This window comes from Carassius auratus, chromosome 11, assembly GCF_003368295.1.
Source record: "Carassius auratus strain Wakin chromosome 11, ASM336829v1, whole genome shotgun sequence".
In the NCBI taxonomy this organism is placed as follows: domain Eukaryota; kingdom Metazoa; phylum Chordata; class Actinopteri; order Cypriniformes; family Cyprinidae; genus Carassius; species Carassius auratus.
This window is the reverse complement of record NC_039253.1, coordinates 17583955-17597829: the sequence shown is the minus strand read 5'-3', so window position 1 is coordinate 17597829 and position 13875 is coordinate 17583955. Positions and strand designations below refer to the sequence as shown.

Below are 13875 nucleotides of genomic sequence, written 5' to 3'. Positions count from 1 at the left end.
ATGTCTGTACAGTAGACACTGGAGAAGAAAGTTCAACACTCTTCAGCAATAAAAAAAACAAACCAAGCACAATTGTTAGTTTATCTAAAGTCATTTTTGCTTATTAGTATGGTTGAACTGGACAAAAACTTTTTGAAAAAGTAACTCAGATATTTTCTTATAAATTAAAAAGTAATGCATTACTTTACTAGTTACTTGAAAAAAGTAATCTGATTCTGTAACTCGCGTTACTTGTAATGCATTATCCCCAACACTGATCTTCAGAATGCATTCGGAGAGATTCACAAACCTGTTTAAAGCAAGCCTCAACTAAATTGGTGGAAACATGTTTCTGTAAGGATAATGAAAAGAAAATTAGATCCCATTGCATCTGAAAAACAAACAAGCAAGCATGCATCAGTCGAACAAATGTTTTCTCCCACCTTATCAGGTCCAGAAAAGCGTCAGCGGCCTGCACAGGCTCAATGCTGCCACTAGAGGTCACTGGACTGTCCCTGCTGCCTTTACCCGGCCTGATAATAATCACCAATACAATACCGATAAAAACCGCTATAAACGTGGTCACCATGTAGTAGACGATGGCCCGGATCCCCATCTTCCCAGAGGCCTTGCTGTCTAAAGAGGAGATTCCTGAAGGCATGTGACAGCAAGAGACAAGAGATCTGGTGTTGAACTGTGTCCATCAAATCACCTATAAATCACCGTCTTTTGATTAAATAGTTTAACAGACTGATAATTGGTGTTCACTTTTACTTACATAGACTACTGTTCAAAACTTATGATTTTCAAGGGTGTAGAATTTATTAGAGCCGCTATGACATGTCCCAACTAATATCCAGCTATTAGTAAATTGTCATTGGCAGTAATGTTGATCAAACAATTAAACGTCTGTTGTCTAACATTATGTCCCGTCCAATGCCAAAATCAAACATATACCCCTTTTGTGAAGACTTATATAGTTTAAGGATTCACTGATGAAAAGAAAGTTTAAACAAAAGCATTTATCTGAAACAGAAATCTTGTGACATTATAAATGGCTTACTGTTTTTCTGTTGCATGTTTGATTAATTTGATACATTCTTTCTGACTAAAACTCTTATATATATATATAAAAATTTTAAAAAATTCTAATTAATCTTAAACTGCAGCTGGATTATTTAAGTAAATAATAATTATAACTAACACAATAAAACAATAAAAACATGACAACTTAATAAAAAACATGATTTCTGAATTGAGTTATCTGTTTTTGCAAATACACTCTTCATATATGTATTTAAATTTGACTAGATTGACTAACTATATAGTAAAATTGCACGGGACAAACCCATAGCAATGCATAACAAAAGTTAATATATTCTACTGAATGCAAAAGAAGACATTTTGAAGAATGTGGTAACCACTTTTAGTAGCCAATGACCTTAATACAGTAGTCTGGAAAAAAAAAACTATGGAATTCAATCGGCTATTGTCAACTATTTGGTTAACAACATTCTTCAAAATATATTTTTTTATGTTCAACAAAAGAAAGAAATGCATACAGATTTGGGGGTGAGTAAATGATGACAAAATTGTTTTTTTTGAGTTTGCTACCTGGTGCATTAACTAATGTAAGGGAACTGAAATTGTTAGTGAATGCTAGAGAGTCTAGGTGTTTTCTGGTGAACCTGTGACAAGGCTGGAGACGATGAGCGGTAGAACGAGCATCTGAAGCATCCTCATCAGCAGCTCTCCAGGGAAAGAGAAATACTTCACCTCCCTCATGGACAGGTTATACGGCCTCAGCGCGAAACCCAACACCACCCCTACATATAGAGATGAGAAACATCATACTTCCCTCCTAGGGAACAGTGCCACTATCAACAAAAAACAAGCCCAGCATTGTGTTTTCCTGCTGTTTTGACCCTTTACCTAAAGCCACAGCGGCCACCGTGAAGATCACAAAGGTGTTCCTCCGCAGGAACGTCTTGACGCTGTCTCGTGTGATGCCGCACATCTTCCGTCGACTTCCTGACATCTGCTTCTGTAACACTCGGCACAGACGGTGGAGGCCCTCCTCAGTGCGCTGTGGCTTCTCAGAGGCTTCACTCAGAAACAGACTAGTGCTGTTTGGAGGCTTCTCGTTCATAATCAGCTCTAATACATGATCCAAGAGGGTTTCGTGGGAGACTGTGGCCGAGAAATCAGAAAGAATGATATTTTTTGTGACTTAAAATTCACCATCTCTCAAATAGTATCAGCTAAAACCGAGATGTAACATTCACACATTGTGCATTCTTCTCTACATCATGATGTGATCAAATGGCAAAATAAGAATCGATCATTGCAGGGAATGAAAAGTGAAAATTTTAAGAATTTAGGTTTCTCTTTTTATATTCAACAAAAGCATAGACTGTATAGATGTTAATTCTTTTAAACCTATGCATCACGAACAGTCAAAACACATGCTGTTTATTTCACAAAAAAGGTTAGTTATGTCTAATTTGATAAAAAATTAAAATATTAAATACAATTATACTTATGAAATATTTAACATTAATATTAATATTTAATCATTATAATTTATTAATATTAAAGTAAAATTTTTAAATATCTGTTTTATCATGTTCTCATATTTATTTTATTCCTATTTTATTTTACTTTTGTAAAGTCATAATTTTCTTAGAATATAATACTGTTTTTGATCTGTTTGCTATTTGTTGCGGTTACTATTATTGTGTGATTTTTGTAAACTGTATTAAAACAAGTTAATAGAGTTGATAAACATCACAATATTATTAATATTTATTTATTATTATAATAACAGTAATAGTAAAGTATACAGAACACACAACAATTAAAAAACAAAAACATAGAAAATATTGTCCCTGCTTTTAAATCATAGATAATAAAAATTACAATTAAAATTAAAATTTTGAGCAATAAATTAACATACACATTGCTTACATCGTATGGCTATATGCTTCAAAAACATTTGAGCATTTTAAATCTTAGGAATTAGCTGCATTCACTGCATTTTTTTTTTTTTTTTTTTTTGTGGTAATCAACATTATTGTACAAATTCTGTCGCCCCTCCTGTAATAAGTACACTTAAATAAAAAAGTATATCCTGTTGACCTTGTATTTTAACTTTAATTAGAGAATACAGTACTGCTCCTGTCGAGGGCATGGATGACATACCTTTCATTAAACACCATTTTTGGGACACACATTTCCACAAATACATATTTTAAGAATATAGGTAACCAACTATTTGACGAACCCCACTGAATTCCATACTATGGATGTCAAAGGGGACCAGCAGCTGTTTGGTAATCAATATTCTTCAAAACAGCAGAAAGAAACTCGTCCAGGTTTGGAACAATATGAAGGAGAATAAGATGATTGAGAATTATCTTTTTGGGGGGGGTTTACTACACATCACAATTCACCACCTACTATTTAATTAATATTAAATACATTAATTAATTTAGCAGAAAATATATAAATAAACAGGTCATTCTGACTTCATATCTAACCGACACTGTATATCTTGAAACTGTTACTTTATATATCACATTGTGACTATATCTCGCAGACCTTTTGTTTCACTATCATGACTTTCTTGCTTCATTTTCTCGTATTGTGACATTATATATTAATGTTATTTTATATCTCACAATTATGACTTCACATAATATCATTGTTGTATTTCATAATACGTGTTTATACAGTATATCACAATTAGCCTTCAACCTTGAAATTGCATCTTTATAACTTGCAATTAAATTTTCTCAGCATAATTTTAAGTTTATATCTCATAATGTGACTTTATATCTTGCAATTATGACTTAAATATTTAAACAATTATAACCACAAATATTTTACTTTACATTGCATAGTGACTTTACATTTTGCTTTGTACCTTGAAATATTTAATCCATGTAATTTCAACTTCATATCTCCTAATGTGACTTTACCTTTTGCAATTATGACCTTAAATTTGTGTCTTTATATCTTGCAATGTGCCTTTATGTCTTGCAATTAATTTTCTCTACATCATTTCAACTTCAGAATGAGACTTTATATCTTGCAAAACCTTTTTACACATAATTTAAACTTTATATCTCACAAATTTTGCAATTATGACTGAAATTGTGACTTTATATATTGCAATTGTGACTTTTTCTGATATTTTTAACTTCATATTGCACAAAGTGACTTCACATTTTGCCATTACGACTTTGTAATTGTGACTTTATATCTTGTGATAATTTTTACCACATAATGTCAACTTTATGTCTCAAAATGTTACTTTATATTACATTATTTCTCATAAAGGCCTCTTTATTACTTGAAACTATTACTCATAGTTGTGGCTAGATTTATCTAAGTATTTATTATTTTCAGCTTCTCACAATCAACTTTTTATTTATTCCTCTGAGACAGAAACAGCTTTGCATATTTCAGAAATGGAATGAAAAAACAGAAAGCAGTTCTGTCAAAATTAAGCAAAATGACCACCATATTTTTTGGACTATAAGTCGCACTTAAGTATAAGTCGCATCAGTCCAAAAATATGTCATGACGAGGGAAAAAAACATGTAGCACTAGACTATTTAGTCGCATTTATTTAAAACCAAGAGAAAACATTACCGTCTCCAGCCGCGAGAGGGCGCTCTATGTCTTCAGTGTAGACTACAGGAGCACTGAGCAGGATAGAGCGCCCTCTCACGGCTGGAGACGGTAATGTTTTCTCTTGCTTCATTTCTCTTGGTTCATGTCAAATTCATTTTGATCAGGACCAGCCAAACTATGAAAAAAGTGCGACTTACAGTGCAGAAAATATGGTATATATTTCAAGTGGAACAGAACACAGTATGTTTATCAGAATATACAGGTTGCTCATTTCCATACAATGCAAGTGAATGAATATTGTGGCAGTCGATCTCCAAAAAAATTACAAAAAGGCACTTGAAAATGATCTAATCTAACTATATGACTTGTGCACAATATTCCAAAACATCTGAAGCCATGTAATTCTGCAGAACATCATAATTTTTTGGTCCACAAAATATAATGCAATTTGGGTGCATTACTGCTTTGAATCTCAGACACTAGAAAATTACCCTGAAATTATGTTCTGGCTGACAAAATAATCAACCATCATACAGAACGTTGACACCAATTACTTTTTGTATAATCTCAGAAAACCTTGAAAAAAATAATGCACTCCATCAAGAAAACATTCGAAAAAGACACATTAAATTTGAGTAACTAAATGATTTATCACCAAGCTATCAAAGAGTTTAATTTACAGTATAAAACCTCGATATGGGTTCACTCACCACTCATGGTTGCTCTGCAGTGGGTTAATGCTGGAGACTTGTCTGAAGTGGTCACAGGTAAAGCTCAACTTGTGCCAAACACACATGAAACAGTTTTTTATATGGCCTGACCTTCTCTCAGCCTCCATGTGACCCCATACTGAGTGACAGCAGAGGTACACAACACACCTTTGACCTGATCTAGGGCCAGTTTCCCCTCCATTGATCCGTGCTTGATGGTCTGACGACCACTGATCTTAAATCAGCATAAATACACACATCAACACACACCCCAGGTGAGCACTACAAAGCTGACCAGCACCAGAATCTTTCCACTTTCCAATAGTGAACCGAAAGATCCTCACTTGAACCAGAACCTCACAAAACAGAGGGGTTTTAGGCTCAGTGTTAATTTTTGGATGTAGGTACAAAAGAGAGAAAGAAACAATTTTGGCAGTTTTATGCCTCATCCAAAGAGCTAGCTCAGTTAAATATTAGATTAGAATTTAAATATAGGTTTTTTAATACGCTTTGCATTTTAAAACAATAGAATATGACTTACCATCTAGTAGCAGCTCGTCTTATTGTGTTCTCTCGTGACTCGCGAGCGTTCTGATAAAGTCTCGTGCAGAAGATACTCTATATTCTGTGCACACAACAGTTTAAGGAAACGGCGGAGAAAGTGATTTCTGCGTGGGAAGAAGAGGTTAAGGATATTTCCAGTAAGACAAAAAACAACGACCCACTGCCCGCCAGCGAAAAGAATCGCCACGTTAATAAAGTCTGATTGGGGGAGGCGTTTAATACTGAGCATGCAGATAACACCCGCTGAGCTGGATTCATCTAATGTCATTTAATAACGCCTGAAGATATTACATGTCAAATAATACACATTAAATGATAAATAACTATATATTTAAGGTGAAAATGCAAAGTTGCATTGTATTAGGCTAGGCTACTACATTGGTAAGAGTCAAATATTAAGCGTATTTCATTACTATGACAACGTGATTGCATGCACTTGTTGAGGTCCAGATCTCTGTGCGTGCGCGTGTGTGTGTGTGTGTGTGTGTGACCTTCTGCTCCGATCTACCCACTCACCACACGTGTCTGTATAAACTATCTCGCTCTTTTCCTTCCAACTCTCCCCAAGGAATATGCCATTTTTGCAGCACATTTCGTTTCATATTATTGTACGTTTGCAATGAAATGCCCAGTTTTCTTACTGTGGTTGTAACTTTATTTAAAGGTTACAAGAACGCGTCTCAGAACGTACTGTTAATGTTATTTACATTCAAAATATAACATTATTTGACGTTTATTTTGAATATTCTAAGAACATTTAAAGGTCCAGTTTTATTGTCGTGGTTACTTAACGTTTATGATAACGGTTTTTAGAACGTTCAAAATGACATCATGAGGACGTTCAAGGAATGTTGTTCCAAGAATGTTTCCTCTCAACATTATGAGAACGTTTATAGAACGTTCAATAAACATCACTTTAAGAATGTTTTGATTTATACAACTTAGAAAAGAAGGGGGAAAGAACGTACCGTGGTAACTTATTGCAAAACATGTTTTTGCTAAGATAATGTGAGACAGCACATGCAAAGTACTACAAATCTACATGTATCAAGCTTTCTGCTCTTCTATTATAACCTGATATGGCAAAAACAGAAGTGTGGCCTCATCAAAAACTCAATTTTACATGACAGAAAATATGTATTCATAGAGAACGCATCACTGCTTTTATGACAAATGTGTGTGTATCCATTCTTCAGCGAATCTAAGGGCCGTAAACATGCTTTAACATAAAACAGCATTTTGCATCTGTGAAAGGTGACAGGAGCAGATTGCATCACTATGGTAACACAAGGGGCCTGCCAGAGTGTGGGTGGTATGTTGCATACATGTTCTCCATTTAGCTACTGTAATTACACATTCATCTGCCGAGAAACAGGCATGAAACACATTAGACACAGTTCATATATTTATAAAAGGGTTGGGTTTACTATTGTAAAGTGTACAAAATATGACACATTTTTTTGTTACTGTTAGCAGGCTATATAGGTGCTAAAATCATAAATTATGTGACCCTAAAGACTGCAGTAATGCTGAAAATTCAGCTTTGTATCGATGGAATAAATTACATTTGAAAATATATTAAATTGTATTATTTCACAGTATTACTGTTTTTACTGTAGGCTATTTTTGGTCAAATAAATGCAGCCTCAGTGAGACTTCAGTAAAATGTCAGGTTTCCTTTTGACAAGTACTACAGCCTCAAAGTAAAGAAAAGTTTGAAAAAATTATATTTTTCTTCTATTATAAATCTATCTGCATTATTTCTTCCCTCATTCCTGTTTGGCAGTTGGATGTCTGTTTTTTCTTTTCTTTTCTTTTTTGTCCAAAATGGTGTTTTCTTTCTTATTATGCACTGTTTTTTACATATTCACTGTATTTTATGTCAAATCATTTTATATTTGTAAATGTTTAAAATTCATTTTAAATCTTATTTTTTCTTTTAAATAATTTTTAGTTTTTAAATTGCTTGTTTTATTTTTATGATTACTTTTCTTTCTTTTAAGTAAAGCACTTTGAATTACCATAGAGTATGAAATGTGCTATATTAATAAACTTGCCTTGCTTATAGGACAGATTAAATGCAGCTGAGTTGATCAAAACAATATATTTAATTAATCAATCATTTTCTAATATCTTGCATAACATTTTAATTATCAGTGTTTGCTCACTGAACTATCTGTTCAATAAAAACATTTCATTTTCTGTATGCAGGTGGTTACATAAAATCTTGATGCATATTTGAAATCATTAGCAGACCGCTATTAGTTTACATATGAATACTTAACACTCTCAGAAAAAAGGGCAAAATCTGTCACTGTGCCAGTTCCTTATCAAAGTACTGTTTTACCCCTAAACAAATTCATACTAGTGTCTTAAAGGTACATATTAATACCTAAAGAGAACATATTGTACCTAAATGATACATATTGGTATACCTTTTAAAAAGATGTTGCCCGTTATGCCTTTTCTACCTTTTTATTAAACTAGTTCTGTTTTATTGTTATTTATATGATGAATCCTGTCTAATATGTGCTAATATCACTCTCTCACCAGTGCCCTAGAATATGGAATGAGTGCTTGAAGACGTGTTGCCCTTAATTATCAGTAGCCTGACTTTTACAGCACTTTGCACGTTGCATTATGAGCTACCTGGTTGTATGCTCACCTTTGCCGGCTAACATTAAAGAGATGAAAGTAGCCTGAAGTACAAAACTGCCTGGACAAACAGCCAAAGGTCAGGAAATAGATTTGTTGCTCTGAAATGTCACCATCTTCCAGCTTAATGTGAAGACAGACATTTACAGCCTGACAAAAGAGACTCATTAGACATCAGAGCCGAGACAGCAAACACGAGATCATTAAAACACACAAAGCATGTGCAAGAAGATTCCTTTATTCGCATACATGAAAATAGATCCCCATACAATCAAACCTCCCAAGAATTGGTATCAAAAACATTTTTAAAACGGGAAAAATATGAAAAGGTATCACTAGATACAAAACTGCAGTGTTCTCAATTGTGCCAAATGTAGATTAATTTTGATAGGATAACACTGTGTTAATTAAATACAAAAACAAAGTTATAAAATGAGTAATACATTTAAAAACTAGCAAAATTAGTGGTCATTAAAGTACTAAAGCTGGCTGTTTCCCACAGTACCTTTTTTGATAATTAACAGGCGCATATGACATGTTGACCAAAAACTGAGGAACAAATCACTGTAGCCCTTGAAATCTATGAATGAAATGATAAGGAGCTCACAGACTCTGTGATACATTCAAGAGTATATATGGTAATATAGTGTAGTATTTGGCATAAAGTGTAGCTAAATTGAAAGTAGCGTAGCAATTTATGGAATGCAAACCTTAATCTAGATTGTACTCGGAGCAATCATTCATACATACACTGATTCAGTTAGAGTTCAATACGTCAAAATCATCTTTAACATGTCCATTCTGAATGTAAAGGGGTCTTGGCATCACTCTTTGGCAGTATTTTATTAGTTAAAACATGCTCTGAACATATGATGAACCAATAAGGACATTCAATTAGCTCAAATGAGCGCGTTTCAGATCTGCATTAGTGTTGCATCATGGACTGTCTGACCGTTTCCTCCAGCGATTTTCTAGTAACGAGAAGCCTAACCACATCTTCATTCTTCTTGGTGAGTTTTTTCCGTGCTTGATCATGCGTCACCATTGTCATGTCCCAGCCATTCACCTGCAATTGACATGGAGTGCACAAAAACTACATTTTATATATATTTTTAGGACCAGTCATAAAACACTAGATGGCGGAGGATGAAAGCTCTTTGAATGCAATTAGCTAGCTGTCATATTAGAAATTCATGGCACAAGCTTGCATAGCTTAGAATCATAATTTCAATTCATTTTCCACTGATTTACGCGACCTGATGAGAATTAGTTGCTTCCAGTGCGGTCTGCCTGCATTTTCTCTTCTCATAGGAAGCTCTTTCGCTGCTCATGTTCACGTTGGTTTAAATTACAAGTTCATAATCCACCGTCTTCCAGACAAATATCCATAACACTTCCAAGTTCAACACAGAAAAAAAAAACATTTCTATAGATGAAACATGAAGCCAATAAAACCCACAATTACGACAGTATATAATTAGATTTTCATGAGATTCTGCCAATTTTCAAAGCAATACAGGGTGTTTACAGTACATGAGGAATGCCAAGCAGGTGCAAAAGATATAACTATTTCAGCAACATTATATATATTCAATAAAAACGTAGTATACATCTTATAAACTGTCTTATGGAGTAGAGTGCATGAATGATCACGTAACATACGTTTTCAGTCGTGTAGTGTAAATGGAGATCTTTTCTGAAATGTCAATATGGACATAGATCGTTGTTTTAAAACAAAAAAGGTAAACGTAGCCGTACATCTATGGGGATTGGGACACTTCCGTGTGAACCACGTCTCTGAGCCTAACCAGTGTAAACTAGCGTTTTTCCTTGATGCCCCACCAGAGCCAATCACCAGCATTCGAGTTAGTCATATCAAGCATGCTGACTGCTGATTGGCTCACTGACATTGACGAGGTTAACCCCATAGGCGAGGAAATCAGAATAGCATAGGCTTATTACGTTCAGTGGATTTTTTCTAAAACGGCGCTGCCACTTGAACTGAAGAGGCTAAACGATCGGTCACATCACATTTAAGAATGTCAGAATTCCACTTATCGTTTGAATTTTACGATAAAATTTACCAATTTTGATCAATTAGACTTTTATCTTATCAGAACACAGCACAAATCTCTTTGTGATTATTGGATGGGAGGTGCACTACAAATGTTTTTTGAAGGAACCTGACAACCTTGGATTGAACTACGGCCACAATTTTATTGGTTCACTCAATTTAGTGAAAAACAAAACTTTGATTACTTTTTTTGGGGTTGTTTTTTGTTTTATGAAGACGTACAATTTAAAACAACATGTAAGACTAAAATGCTAAGAAATTGAAAGATTTTATTTTTTTGGTGAACCACTGCTATGTCAAAAAAATTAAGAATGAATAATGATGAAACAGCGCCCTCTTCTGGAAATATTCGTTTAGTAACATCAGGAATGGTTTAGTTTTGTGACTTGGACAAAAATCTTCATTTACTGTGAGAATGTCTTATATCTTTGACTTAATAGTTTGGATCACTCACCTGCATGATTTTGTCTCCCAGCCGGAGACCAGCCACCTCTGCAGGTCCACCTTTAGATACGCGTGTGACATAGATTCCCTGCAACGTTAATGAAAGTCGCTTGTGAATGACAGAGGAAAAATGCCTCACTCTAAACATAATTCAATTCACTAAACATGATTTTTCACCTTGTCTGTCTTGTCTTCGGAAAAGGGATTCTGGGTTGGATCTTGGTCGATTCCCCCTCCGATGCTGAATCCTAATATTAAATTATCACCCTCATATAGCTTGTGAATCTCAATCCGTTGCTGAAATACAGAAAGGAAAACACAAGACAGCTGACTTACAAGGCAGGCATAATAAGTGCATGTCTAAAAACATAGTTATCAATATACATAGTCAGCATTTTTGAGAATGCACACTAGGTGCTATCTACTGTAGGTAGGCGATTTAAGACACATCCTATGGCACAGCGGTTTATGACCATGTATGGTAGCACTACCTGAACAAGAACCTAAACCACGCCTAGTTACTTCACACCTGAGTGACATCACAACAGATTGAGATAGATATATAGATATATAGATATATATATATATATATATATATATATATATATATATATATATATATATATAAAGGAATTAAACCCCGATTAATCATTTAATATTAATTGGATCCCAAAAATGACTAAAAAGCACTGTATGAATAGGATTTCATTTTAGGAAAGCTAAATGAATACTCTGGTTTGCTCTGGTTTACAAATAAAACGTTCAGTTTCGTTATATTGTGCCACATAATCATTCCCCACTATCTGAATAAATAAACAAATAATTTGACTAATAAATTAATAATTAACTATTGTTCACTTTGTTCGCCCCTGCTGGCTAACGTTAGCCTAGCATGCTAACTCTTTCCATTACATCAGCTGTTAGCTTAAACTTAAATAAATTTAACCAAACTATCCTGTCACATCGCAGATTATTGTCGAGAACAAATAAATGAACCGCTCTCCCAGTCAAACGATATAACATGAATCACTGTCGTTGTAAAAACACTAAAGAACCGCACACATGAAGCTTTCCATGCTAAAACTTTCTCATACTGAACACAAACTCACCACAACAGCTGAGACAGGCTGACCGGGGATGAACGACATTTTCTGCTTGTTATAACGGTTTTATTCCTCGTTGGGACTCCTGGGTGTTTAATTCAGTGATTTTCACTGATAATCATTCGAGTGTGGGTGCTAAGTTCCTCCTCTTTGGCTGTGTGTCAGTTTGGGGCTGGGCTGCTCAACACACCCTGCCCTGGAGACTACAACACACTTCTCTCGTTTTATTCATCCTATTCATTCATTTACTTAATCGGATTTATCCGCTGAACGTGGGTAAATGTTGATGTGACTTATTTATGGGCGTATTTATGGGTAAAACCGTGATTTCCAGTGATTTCACTGTCGTTTAAACAATCACCAGCAGGGTTGCCAGGTTTTCACAGAAAAACCCGCTTAATTGCTACTCAAAACTATCCCAAAACTTGCCCAGTCGCTTTTCAGGGGCGATCCTCCGGTAAAAATCGTGTTCAAGGGGGGTAATTACACCTTTTCCGGTGGGGTTGCCCTAGTAAAAGTTGCATTACAGTGGCCAGTGGTGGACAGTAACGGAGTAGCTTTACTTCGTTACTGTACTTAAGTACATTTTTCAAGTATCTGTACTTTACTGGAGTAGTTTTATTTTGAGTAACTTTTACTTTTACTTCACTACATTCCAAAGCATAAGATCGTACTTTTAACTTCACTACATTTCATAAAACATATCGTTACTCCCTATAATATATCACGTGCTCCGACACGCAGAAGCGGTGTCTGATTCATCATGAACGAACTGAGTCTTTTCAAAATAAACTTTAATCGGATCGCGAATCGCACCAAACGATTCGTTTACGAATTAGAATGATCCGATTGCAGCTGTTCTGGAGTCGACCACTCACTGATTCAAATGAACCGTTAAGTGCGAGTCTACAGAAGTAAGAACCGGGAGATTTTGTGAGCGCGCGTGCGTCTGATGTTGCTAAGTTATTAATGTCGAAATTTAGGATTAATTATTGTAACTGAAAATCATATTTAGGTCAAAATTGTCAGTTGTTTGGGAACTAAATCCGCTGTAAAGAGTGATCTGTTTAAGCCCACTGAAATGCTGACATGCAGACACATCAATCAGCGTCTCTGTGTTTTAGGTTAAAAAATAAAATAAAATAACCTTAAACTAACACAGATTAAATAAAATAACTCATGCATGTCCAAATTCCCCGCTACCGTAATATTAACAGTTTTATTAAAATGCTACCATGACATCTGTTTTTATATTGTGCAGTAACGTTATACATATGTATATTGTTTGGATTAACTAGACAACGTTAGACAGACATGTTTATTCATAACAGTACTGAAAATAAGTAAATATTGTAGCTGATGCTAAATGTCTAGCTAACAAGCTTGCTGGTGCTAACTTGAGGTAATTTTTATAAATAATGTCCAAATATTTTTGTTCAACCACCTATATATATATATATATATATATATAGATTACATCTAGCGACAAAAGAAAGGATGTGATGTTCAGAACATGGTAACTAGTAATTATCAAAGAGGGGAAGAGATGCACCCCGTTTGGCCAGGGGTGTTTTACACCACAGACAAGGTTTGAGAAAGAAAAAAATCATTATGAAAATATAATTATATTTTCCTTAAAATGTTCTTCCTAACTTCAGGCCTTATTAACTGTGATGTTCTGTAAAACCACAAACTTTAAAACACTTAA

The 13875-nt window shown here is 34.6% G+C and overlaps 2 protein-coding genes and 1 pseudogene across 2 annotated transcripts in view; 1 reads left to right on the top strand and 2 right to left on the bottom strand.

Annotated features, from left to right (window-relative positions):
* LOC113110604 (twinfilin-2-like) overlaps positions 1-297 on the top strand; it is a 1114-nt gene extending 817 nt beyond the window's left edge. Inside the window, exon 5 of the mRNA XM_026274717.1 lies at positions 265-297. Within this exon, the coding sequence (XP_026130502.1) occupies positions 265-297 (33 nt within the window). The remainder of the gene's footprint in view (positions 1-264) is intronic.
* Positions 296-6288, bottom strand: LOC113111357 (excitatory amino acid transporter 1-like; annotated as a pseudogene).
* A 2475-nt stretch (positions 6289-8763) lies between these two features.
* Positions 8764-12461, bottom strand: LOC113111252 (tax1-binding protein 3). The gene is made up of 4 exons (XM_026275854.1): positions 12174-12461; positions 11242-11361; positions 11075-11152; positions 8764-9612 (listed from the first exon to the last, which is right to left on the bottom strand). The coding sequence occupies exons 1-4, from the start codon at positions 12210-12212 to the stop codon at positions 9472-9474; spliced, it is 378 nt and encodes a 125-aa protein (XP_026131639.1). The 5' UTR covers positions 12213-12461; the 3' UTR covers positions 8764-9471.
* Positions 12462-13875: the final 1414 nt, after the last annotated feature.

Bases quoted from the DNA above. Each gene is read 5' to 3' on its own strand.
- LOC113111252 (XM_026275854.1), bottom strand. From the start codon at position 12,212: ATGTCGTTCATCCCCGGTCAGCCTGTCTCAGCTGTTGTG. The intron at 11,362-12,173 runs GTGAGTTTGTGT...TCTGTATTTCAG, and splicing joins AGCCTGTCTCAGCTGTTGTG to CAACGGATTGAGATTCACAA. The intron at 9,613-11,074 runs GTGAGTGATCCA...TGTCAATTGCAG, and splicing joins TGGGAGACAAAATCATGCAG to GTGAATGGCTGGGACATGAC.